We start from the raw sequence: 12,109 nt of genomic DNA on the forward strand, positions 1-12,109 counted from the left end.
GGTTACACCATAAGGTCAGATGCCAAGTACCAAACACGACAGTAATCCACAAGAATGAACCATCTCACTACAAACCAGTCCTTCCTTCTGCAGACCGGCAAGGCTGGGGATTCTCCTGGCACCAAGAAATTTAAAAACAACAAACATTGTAACTGTAATGTCTTGTAGAAATGGTTTGTAAATAAATACAATTTCAATTATGATTTTCTGCATCAAAAAGCTTTGAGACTGCTAAAAATAAATAGTGCAATCATTAGTGGTAAGATAAGTAGTAGTGCGTCTGAGGAAGTGCTCCCATGTCCAACAGGAAAACTACTGCCCTGGGGAAGGAAGGAAACCATGGTTGCTCCTCTTGGCAGACTAGCAACAGAAGGGAATGAATGACAAGATTGCCCCAAGTCAGCATCACACATCTGAGGAACCATGGCGAGTTTAGTTATGATGTAATAGTTTTTGCATGTCACTGGGGGCATCTTCTCTCCTAACTCAAGATGGAGAACATTGCAGGAAGCAGATGAGGTGCATGCTCATTTTTGGATGTTACAATAAAGCTGAAAATCATGTTACAACAAGAGGAAAATCACAATGAAATAAACAGCACTCTTCACAGTCACAGAATCAAGCTCTTGACATGCTACAGACTTTCAGTGTCACAAGGTATGGAACCAAGGTGGGAAACTGTGAGCACATGTCCTAAGAACACAGCAGGAGGAACTACAGCATGACATGGGAGCATCTGCTGTGCATCACTTAAGATCTCAAAATCTGACCCCAACACCCTCGATAGAGACTACTCCAGTTAGAATGCCGTGCTTGGCGTCTGCGTGCAGCAGATTGTATGAACACACCCAGGCCACACTCAAGAGATCTGCGCATCCAGAGTGTTGTAGAGTCAAGAAAGCACTTGGTCAGCTATGACTGAAGAAGTAACAGCTCAGAATGACCTCTGCGTATCCCCAAAAGGAATATCTTTTAGTTTTGGATTTTTATCTGGCTCCAAAATATAAAGATTCAAAAGGATCATAAAAGTTTTATTTTCATGTTTACAAAAAAAGTGATTCACACATGAAATTGGGCTTTCCCTGGGCTGATACATGGAGACGACATAATCTAATCCAATTCAGGCATCATTATTGGTGACCCAGCACACCTAGAAACAGCTGGGCCATCAAAATAGACATTATAAAAAAAAAAAATCAAATGCCTATCTGTGTTCCTGAATCTTCTAAAACAAAGAAAAGTAACAGACACCATGGTTCTCTATAAATGGCTGTTTCCCACATTGCAGCAAAACTAAGAAACAGCCTTCAAGTCACTAAGCATTGTCAAGGCTTCATCCTCTCCAGCCACGGATCTCAGATAGCCTGACCACAAGCCTGCTGTCACTGCTTCTTCGGTAACTGTTGGAACTTTGAAGGGTGTATGTTTTAGACTTCTGGAAGGATTTTACAAGCTAGTTTGTGAAACTTAACTTTGTGCTGGATATTCTTCAAAGGGTTTTATAAATAGTATAGCATTTAAAGTCTTCAGTTCCCTCGCTGTTATACCATATTGTTGCTTTCTCCAACTTTATCTACAAACTGTAAGGAGAAGAAAGACAAAATTAAAGGGAGCTCAGGCATCGTATAGCTGAATCAACACTAAATGCTGGTTAAAAACATCCAACTTTATAAGACTCGCGGGAAGTCAAGGCATGACTGATAGTGGTTAACTGGATGGTGTCCACCACCATCTTCTTAGGTGTGTATAAAATTGACTTTTCTAAAAGTTGCTTTTGCATGACATGTGATACACAAGAATTTAAGGGTGAAACATGAAAAATGCCACACAATGAATAAAGTAACGTATAAAATGACACTGACACTGCTAGCTCAACGAAAAGACTGAAATGCCAGCCACTCATGCATTAATGAACCCAATAAGATATTTCCACTGACCATTCCTGTGGATCTTCTGGGCCTATGTGGTCTTTGGACAAACAGATTTAACTCAATTAAGTTCAGTAATAAACAACAACTATCAACTAAAATATGTTAAATGAGCATTCTGGACATCATACTGAAGGGGGCAAAGACACTGAGACATTCAGTGTTGCCAACATAAATTTATAACTGTCAAATATGAACTTCAACGAACAGTCATGTAAATGGTTATTGACTTCAGTTACTTCATCCCAAATAGAAACAGTTTGTCTTTGGCATCCCAGATGGTGATGTACAGCTTGCAACAGTGTATATAATCATGGCAATGCTGCAAGGTAGGGCTCTGCCCAGTTCTAGCCAGCAGGGTCTTTGTACTCACTTTCCACATCTGTTGCCTAGGTACTGACTAGAGACCCCTACTGTGCTGGTTGAGCAATTACACAATTACTACCGAACTCATAACCATGGACACAATAAGCTACAACTACAGGTCTTAGTAAATTCAAATGCCATTCTCTATATAAACAATATTAAACTGAGTTTGGTAATAAGGATAAATGGAGCCGGGGTCCACTCCACCCCAAGCAAGGTACCAACCTTTGAAATGATTGTAAACAGGTGTCTGACAGTATTTGTGGATTCACTAGAACCATATATTTCAGTGGTTAAAAAAAATTAGTCTGTGCCAGGGTGCTCTGCCTCTAAGACTGACCTGGTATGGAAAGGACTGGCCTTACAGTGGTGTTCGTTTTCCTGGAAGTACTCGTTAGCTGAGAACTTGGCCAACATTGTGGCCCACCCTGCAGACCAATGGGCTTAACTACTTTTGTACTTCAACCTAGTTGTTTCTTTCCATATTTTAGGTTTACTTAGTTTTCAGACTAAGAAGATGGCTAAAAAGAAGTCATTTAGAGTTGTCATGAGAAAGACTAGGTCTCTGGGGTCAGTTAAATATTATTATCCTTCATTCAGAGACTTGGGAAAAATGGTTGGCATTTCTATTATGAATGGCAGATGTTATGCTGGACCCCAGGGAAGCATGACTAGTAGCCATCTATCTATTTCTACTGAAGGACTCTGATCACAGCTCTGGAGCTTTCCTCTTAATGATTAAATCAGGTAAATGCTACGATAGAGGTGTGTATAGGGAAGGCATGCAAAGCCATCCTGAGTCTGCCATAGGGAGTTGGGAAGGCAGGTAAATCCTGAGAGGGTTTGGAGATCCCACAATAGATGGAGCCTCAGATGTGTCCACAGAATGCACCCTGAATGCAGGAAGGGTTTCACTTATCAATCAGAGTAACACCAAAAATAGAAAATAATACTGAAAATAGCATGTTCAAGCAAAATGTCAGGTTTCACAGATCTATAAACGATTAATTTCTGGTTTTCACGGGAACCAGAATCCATATGACACAATCATCTATATCATAATGACTTAATCACATCAATGAGTCAAGCTCCAAGTAAAAAGGCATCACAATCTATTTATTCAGTCGGATGTATTGCTAAACATTGAATACATACCGATCTGATTCCAGGTAGATTTAGGAGGGATCCTAGGACAGGCACTCTTCTGATAAAGCCAACGACCACAGGAAAGAAGCCCCTGGGAGGCAGAAAACAAGGTTGTTAGACTTCAGTGCTTTCTACCAGGAGGACCCGCCAGCCAGGGGAAACAGCAACTTCAGTCACCAGTTACAACAAATGCAGCTAACAATTTGATTACTGCTAAAATGGTGCCCAGAGTACAATGGGACTTGGCTGTGCTGTGATCAGACCATGGGCTTTCTGTTCCACCGCTGAAGACGGGTGTTGGGGAAGGGGGTAAGCAGAAGAAATGAGCTGCTGAGACTGTATGCACAAAACCATCAATCCAACACCAACAGAACACCTAGCAGAGGGTACTTCTCTCAGCTTGCCAGTTTTTGGTGTGGATACACGCCCACAGAAGCGACAAAGCCTCTAATTAGCTTATCTGTGAGTCAGTGAGGACACTTCTAAGCTGAACAGTTTAAGAACACACAAGAAATAACATGTACCTGGTTCTTAAAATGAGTTCACAGGGACGAGAATACAAGACAGAGGTCAGGAGCTGCCAGTTTCATCTCTGAGCCCACAGGAAGGGAACTGAACACAACCCAGAGGAAGAGCTCTTACAGTCCAACTAGGCACATGTTTCAGAGATATACTTTCTTAGCAGTATTAAGTTCAAATGGATGTTTTTAAAAGTATCTTTAAAAACACAAACGTGACTTCACACGTTGCTGAGGGTTTCATGTATTTGGAGAAAGAACAACAAACACTCTTAGCTCTAGATCTCAAGCCAAGACCCTCTCAGAAAAAACAAAACTCAGCAGAAGCACAAGGGTTTTACCAGAAGCCCCTTTAAACCACGAAGCTAAGGTATTAGTGCAATTCACCAATACAACAATGACAGTCCTTCTATAATGGCATCAAGGGCCAACCTGGGCCATTTAACTTCACTGCTGGAGACTGCAGCTGCCAGCACCCACTCAGTCTCTCACGTTCTCAACTTTTCTTTTGTAAGATGCATTTACCGAGAGCCGCCCTTCCTTCCTTGGCCCAGTGACTCTTACTCTTAACTCCTCTCTGCCCTCTTTTTCTTTTTCCCACTTCAATGGCAGCAGTTAGTGTTTAACTGCCTAACTTTATACTGGGTACCAAGTCTGAGCTCTTTAACTATTTTTCCTGCCTCCAGTTGTTCTTTCTGAAATGCACCCTCAAATTTTTCTTGTATTGATGCGTTTTTGGGCACGTGGCACATACTATGACATATGTGGAGCTCAGACCACAACTTATAGGAGTAAGTTCTCTAACTCTGCCATGTAGGTCCTCGGCATCCAACTCAGCTCTGTCTTCAGGCTTAGTGTCAAACACCTTTAGCCACTGGGTGATCTCACTGTACATATCATTCTGACCATAGAGCAGTCTCCCTAAAGATGCCTATCTGGCTCAACTCATTTCTGGCTTAAAAATCTTTGTGTCCCTGCCTCTCTGTTGCAGACATGGCTCCTTAGTGTAGCATGATTAATACAAACCCAGAGACAGATACTGAGGTTCAACCTGAAAGTCAGAAAAGTAAAACAGCCAGTCACCGGCTCTTACCTCTATCTCAGTCTGAAATGCGAATCCTGCCTCCAGGAATCTCAGAATGAGAATGACAGAGTTGTCTCCTACCGTTTTATAATCCTCTCTAGGGCTGGGATTAAAGCTGTGCACCACTACTGCCGGTTTCTATGGCAAACTAGTGTGGCCACCGGGATTAAAGGTGTGTGTCACCACTGCCTGGTCTATAAGGCTGATCAGTGGAGCTGTTTTACTCTCTGATCTTCAGGCAAGCTTTATTTATTAAAATACAAATGAAGTATCACTACACTTCCCCTTTTTGTCTTAAATAACAAAACATCTTAGTCTAAATCTGACAATAAGCAATTCGTTCAGAAAGGTTTGTAGCCAAAGAGTGCTGTAATTAATACAGTTTTCGTGTGATTATTCAGGTTTGGGCGACTGTGAAATAAATGGGCAGTCTGTCTGCAGGCCCAGTCCATGGTGGATAGTGCGATTCCTGGGCCGCTGGTCCTGGGTTCTATAAGAAGGTGCATTGAGCAAGCCAAGGAAAGCAAGCCAGAAAGCAGCTCCCCTCCATGGTTTCTGCACCAGCTCCTGTTTCTGGGATCCTGCTCTGCTTTGAGTTCCTGTCTTGACCTCCTTCAGTGATGAACAGCAATGCTGTAGTATAAGCCTAATAATAAACCCTTCCCGCCCAACTTGATCTTTAGTCATGGTCTTTCATCGTAGCCACAGAACCCTAACTAAGACAAACTGGTACCAGGAGTGGGTACCTGATCATATGTTTGAGAGGATTGTGAAAGGACCCAAGTCCTTAGGAAGAATCCAGATGATCATGAGTAGATCCCAGATATTAGACAGTTGGAATTCTGTTTTGCTTTGATTTGATTGTAACTGTGCTAATTTTTTTCCCTCTTGAAGAAAGAAGGTATTTTATTAGAGCCCACAGTTGGGAGACTTGGATTTTAAAACACTTTGTATTTTTAAAGAGATTGGCTATTTTAAAGGAACTTTATATATTTTAAATATGTTTGAATTTATAAAGACTGTGGGACTTTTAAAGTTATTTAAGATCTTGGAGATGAGTAAGAAAGAACAGTGACGTGTTTGTGTGTCAAGCTGACAAGGGGTCAGTGGTGCTGGGTGGTTCTGTGTGTCAACTTGCCACAAGCTAGAGTCTATTACCTTACCCAGGCAGTCATTTACATTTTGGAAACATTTTTTATATTGGCTGACCTAAATTAAAAAACTCAGTCTACACAGCAGTCATTCAGGAAGTGATCTCTCATGTTAGCCCAACTACCCAGAGCTCTGCAATAGTTACCCGACACACTGGCTCATTAAAAGAGAAGAAAATAATGGCCTACCTGAACAAAAGAAAGAATCCATAAATTTCGAAGATCATGCCTATCAAAGGCCAACCAATAAGAACCACGAACACACCACCCAGGAAAAATCCAGTGGCCTTCACTTTTTGTTTTTGGAAGAAGAATCTGAATGTTCTTTCTAGACCAATTACAAAAGCCAAGCCAGCCACAAACAGAACCTAGGAGAGAAAGACAACGCAACACAGAAAATGGGTTAAACACCTCATAAAGTGAAGAGCAAGGGGATGAAGCAGTTTGCTTGACATCTGCTATGTCCACTGCCAGAGTCCTGGGTGTACGCCCTGTGACAAAGCCAGGCGAGGGGCGCACATGCTGGAAGTCCTGGCTATCTTCACTGGCCTCATTCTTTGTCTAATCCCATGCAATGGAGAAAGATGATGAAATGGGACAGAGGGACGCCCATCTGCAGCAATTCCTTAGCTTTGCTGGGTAGGCAAGGAAATGGCTCAGTCAAGCAGATAGCTGGTAAGGCCTGGATGGCCAGCTTGTTTTAATTTGCTACTGAATGTAGTCCTCGATTCTGCAAGTCACCTTGGGGTGTAGGGGTTTCTATGGGTGGGTGATTTGGGTGGTGGCTATGCAGAGGATCAGTGCAAAGCCAGGGAGAAGAGCCCAGCAGCAGAAGACACATACACATGGATAAGAAATAGTGTATGAAATACTTCCCCCCACTAGCTTTCCTCAGGAAAAGTACTCTTTACCAATACACACCAGGCCCACCTGTTAAGTACCACATTCCTAGACAACAGCGCTATTTACACAACCAGATGAAAATATTAACTTTGCTATCCTTTCTCTTTTCTATTAAAGTAGGCCACAGACTCCAAAATCATCTCAACATTGTTCAGTAACTTTTCTACCTTCTCACAAGAGGCATTCCTTCCTCCTGGAACCTGACACATCGATAGGGAGTACACAGCAAGCAAGCAAAGTGCATCCTTCTACTGAAGTCAGGAACACCTCAAACAAGTACTCAAAGTTACATTGATGTATTCACTTGTTTACCTGCATGTGGGCAGTGTGTGGAGGTTAGAGGAAGGTATCTTCAAGGAGTTCATTCTCTTCTTCTATCATGTAGGTTCCAGGGATAGGTTGGTGGCAAGCCCTTTTACCCACTGAACCACGTCATGACAAAAGATGTACTTTAAAAGTTTTTAGGTTATTAAAAATTTGCTTATTCGATTTAATCACATGCACAGTGTGACTAAATTGAAAATAGTTTGGTAAATTTACTAGACAAGACGTTAGCAAGTCATCTTTCTCTTCTTTACTTTTTGAGATAGCACCTTGCTCTGTAGCACCAGGCTAGCTTTAAACTTGTGGCAATCTTCCTGCCTTGGTTTTCTACACGCTGAGCTTACAGGTCTGAGCCACCATGCCTGGCTAGATCTTCTGACTCCAATTCCTATTCAGGGGTAGCAGTCACTTAACTTTAATCCAATGTAAATCACACCACAAACACTTAAGAGTGATTGATCAAGTAAGAACCTTTTAAGTTAATCTTCCATTCACACAAAAAGCTGATGGGGTTCACTGCTGTTGCAAACAGTGAACCTAACAGTCAAGCAAGAAGTCACTAACAGATAAAACTGTTTGATGAATTTAAAAACTTACATTTCCAATAGCCAGCAGTGCTTTGTCAAAAAAGAGAATCATTCCAAAGAACAGGAAAAACACTCCAAATCCTGTTAAGCCCATGCCGATTTCTGCAACACAAAGCACACGATTAAGGCAGGGGGAAATCAGGTCCCTGACAATCCCACAAACCCAGTACAAAATCCCCCAGGTCCCAACCCTGCAGGTCAGCTTCTTGATGGCATCACAATGTCTAACAAAGTAATGTAGCATCTGACGTGGGATTCCCCTTTGTATGCTGTGAATACCATTAGTTAATAAAGAAACTGTCTTGGGCCTGTGCAGGGAATAGAGGTAGGTGGGGAAAACTAAACTGGAGGCTGGGAGAAAGGAGGTGAAGTCAGAGAGAAGCCATGGAGTCACCACCGGAGACAGATGTGCTGAAACTTTGCTGGTAGACCACAACCTTGTGGTGATGCCAATTAATGGAGTCGGGTTAAATTAATATGTAAGATTTAGCCAATAAGAAGCTAGAGCTAATGGGCCAAACAGTAATTTGAATAATACAGTTTCTGTGTGATTATTTTGGTCCTGGGTGGCCCGGATGAACAAGCAGTCTGCTGCTACAAGCACCAGCTAGATATATGGCCAAGTCTAAAGCAGGAACAAAATAACATTTCCAATTCTTTTTTTAAATATTTATTTATTAATTATGTGTACAATATTCTGTCTCCGTGTATGCCTGCAGGCCAGAAGAGGGCACCAGATCTCATTACAGATGGTTGTGAGCCACCACATGGTTGCTGGGAATTGAACTCCGGACCTTTAGGAAGAGCAGGTAATGCTCTTAACCGCTGAGCCATCTCTCCAGCCCAAAATTTCCAATTCTTAAGCAGGAGACAGGAAAGACAGGTCTAGACTCAACCTTCGCAGATATATATATATGCGTCTATATGGCTTAACTATTTGTCTTCCACAAACATTACACTACCAATGTTTACACGCTTAAGACTAGAACCTGAAATTACAACCTAGCCCATGTCTTTTACTTGTTCACGTAGAAACTAAGTCTTGTTGATCAACTACTAGAGACCAAGGGGTGCTCTAGGTGCTGAATACAGTGGTAGACACAGTATAATCAAGGTCTACCCTACATATAAAATGCTTTATTGACTTTACATTTTCTAGGTCCAATATTTGAAACTCTTGTTACTGCTACAAAGCAAAATTTGTCCATCACTTCTCAGTCATCCTGCTTTAGTTGTTAGAGGCTAACTGGCAACCTCCCTCCTTCTGCCCCCAAGAACTGCTGTCTGTATTGGTGATTTCTGACTCATTATGTATTATTTTCCCTTCAGCTCTAAATAGCTAAATTTCAGGCCAGTCACACACACACACACACACACACACACACACACACACACACACTTAAGACTGAACCACACCAAGGGTCTGATGAGCCAATACTTTATAAATGTTACCTCTCTCTACATCTCCATGGCCTCATTTTTAAAATCATATCTTTCATATTCTTTCTAAAATTAGCCTCAAAGAATTTATAAGTCCATCTACCATCATTCTAGTTTAAATGTACTTCAGATGCAAATACTAAAATTCCAGGCTAATGCTTTCTTGCTCAAACATTTTAGGAGAATTTACTAAAACTAGAAGCCAGTGAAATTCTACTAAGCAATGAGTAGATAGGGGCAAATCATAATAGCCAAATTATGCAAACTGTGACTACCTTCTTATGTTCATAAATTATCTTCATAACTACAAAAAATCGAAGATGTTTGTCTATGGACGAGGAAACCAAGCTGGTAAAGTGACTGCTGTGCAAGCATAAGGATCTGAGTTCAGATCCCAGCACCCACCTACAAAGCTGGACATGCTTCCTGCCTGAGATTCCAGCAGTGGGGAAGGAGACAGGAGGATTGTGAAGCTCACAGGCAGGCTAGCTAAGTCAGTGAGCTTAGTTCAGTGAGAGACCTTGTCATTCACACACACACACACACACACACACACTCACAGGCAGGCTAAGTCAGTGAGCTTGGTTCAGTGAGAGACCTTGTCATCCACACACACACACACACACACACACACACACACACACGGAGAATGATTGCAGAAGGCATCCAATGTCAATTTGGCCACAACTATGCATGCACACACAAAGTAAAAGTGTTCCCCAATTTAAAAATCAAGAAGGAAATCAAATGGAAATATGGTGGCTATGCACTGAGAACTTGACAGGAATAAGGCACCGTGAGGTGTTTCCCACGGCCCACAAGCAATGCAATCCTCCCAGTATCACAGGAATGTAGGCACAATCACATCACTTTAGGGAGGGAGGAAGATGGAGAATTTACGCTTCCCCAAATCTAACTATGGTTAAGTATCTGAATCAGGTCTATTTTAACCATTATATTTAAATATTTGTACCCACAGTTTAAGAACCTATTTATTAAACGCAAGGGTACAGGACTGCACAGAACGATGTAACTGACCTAAGTGTAATTTCAGTCTAGGACAGCCCAGTCGGTACTACAACTATTCAGTCAGAGAGGGACGAAGCTGCCCCATGGCTCATCATAGTGCATTCGCAGGCCTGGTGACTCTGTCAACAGAGAATCAATGGCTCATGCTTCCCACAAGCACTGACCACTGACTGCAAATCTAGTCTTCTCACTCCACGATCCTACTACAGCCCAGACCAACCACCAGAGGGGCAGCTGCCTGTGGAATCTTTGCCAAAGGAGCACTAGCACAATGCTGCCAGGAACACCCCACTGAGATGGGTCAAAAATCCTCACCACACCTTTTCTCATCTCCAGATTTTGTCCCTGTCCTTATCAATCCATAAGTTCTCTAAGTCAAAACGCCTATATGATGCAACCATCTTCCTGCCAGGATCACACTTGGGAAAACATAATATCCAATCTCGATGGGATGTTAGAATCTTGAAAATCTAAGGTGACTAGAGTAATGAGGAGGGGTGAAGCAGAAAGAGGTCATGTTCGCTAAAAATCTTCAGAAAGTGAACAGTTTTGGTAGAAAAAAGGTAGAAAAATGAAGATGGAGCCGGGACACAGCTCAACTGGTCCACTGAACACTTGTCCAGTATGCTCTGATCTCTGGGGCCACAAAAAAGGCAAGACGGCAAACCTCATCGGAATGATGAGATAGGCAGAAAGGGATGCTAAAATAAAACAGGCTACAAAGTATAGTACATACCAACACTAATAAGGAAACCCTTTACCTGTAGAGACAGGCAGGGTCGCTCATGCTTGTAATCTCAGAACTTTAGAGGCTGAGGCAGAAGGATTACAAGTTAGAAGCCAGCTCGAACACAAAGAGCGAAAGGCCAGCCTTATTTGCATACATAGTGTGATCCTGATTCCTGACACAGAAAACTAAAACACCGCTCCCAACAAAAGTCAACGCTCTGACTGAGGGCAAAGGGACCTTAAAATTGGCAAACTCGGTTGGAACTTAAACGGGCAGAAAACTCAAGTCCGTCCTTGCAAGGGAATTTGGGGGCAGGTTGCTAACAGCAGCGTCGGGAGGAAAATCATCACCGCTCCCTACGCCCGCCAGCCACCCCAGCCTCGCAGGAGCCCGAGTGCAGGCGGACGGTCCTCTTCCCGCCGCCCCGGAAACTTTGTCCGCCGGCGGCTCCACTCGAGCCGCGGCAGGCCGACCGTCCTCTGGTCGGGGCCCCCTCTTCCCTCCCTCCCTCTGTCCCGCAGGCCGCCGCCCCACGCCGCGCTCGCTCCATTCATTGCGGGGCGGAGCACAGGCTGCGGCGGGAGCGCGGCCGACGCGGGGCCCCGGCAGCGCTTACTCTGCGTGTCCGTGAGGGAGATCATGGCGGCGGCGGCGGCGAGGACCGCGGTGCCTCGGGGCCCACGCTGCGAAGCCTAATCCGTAGGAGAGCCACGGGGACGCCGCCCGGGCCCGAGCCGCCACGTCTTCCGGAAACACGCAGCCGCCGCCGCCGGGCCGCAAGGCCGCGCGCCATTGGCTGCAGCCAGACCAATAGGACGGGCTCTTGTTGGGATGTGCGCCGGGGCGCCGCGCCATGCCGCCAATTAGAGAGGCGCTGGCTTGTGATTGGTGGAGGGGGCCGAT

General features: G+C 43.7%; 1 protein-coding gene across 2 annotated transcripts; it reads right to left on the bottom strand.

The window, feature by feature from the left end:
• Positions 1-1,004: 1,004 nt before the first annotated feature.
• On the bottom strand, positions 1,005-11,964 carry Golt1b (golgi transport 1B). 2 transcript variants are annotated; one of them, XM_057789865.1, is made up of 6 exons: positions 11,823-11,957; positions 8,018-8,109; positions 6,383-6,561; positions 3,450-3,531; positions 1,938-1,968; positions 1,005-1,580 (listed from the first exon to the last, which is right to left on the bottom strand). In XM_057789865.1, the coding sequence occupies exons 1-5, from the start codon at positions 11,845-11,847 to the stop codon at positions 1,960-1,962; spliced, it is 387 nt and encodes a 128-aa protein (XP_057645848.1). In that variant the 5' UTR covers positions 11,848-11,957; the 3' UTR covers positions 1,005-1,580; positions 1,938-1,959. The 2 variants fall into 2 exon arrangements, with proteins under 2 accessions (XP_057645848.1, XP_057645840.1); XM_057789857.1 differs by lacking the exon at positions 1,938-1,968 and having other exon boundaries at positions 11,823-11,964.
• Positions 11,965-12,109: the final 145 nt, after the last annotated feature.

This window comes from Chionomys nivalis, chromosome 1, assembly GCF_950005125.1.
Source record: "Chionomys nivalis chromosome 1, mChiNiv1.1, whole genome shotgun sequence".
NCBI lineage: Eukaryota > Metazoa > Chordata > Mammalia > Rodentia > Cricetidae > Chionomys > Chionomys nivalis.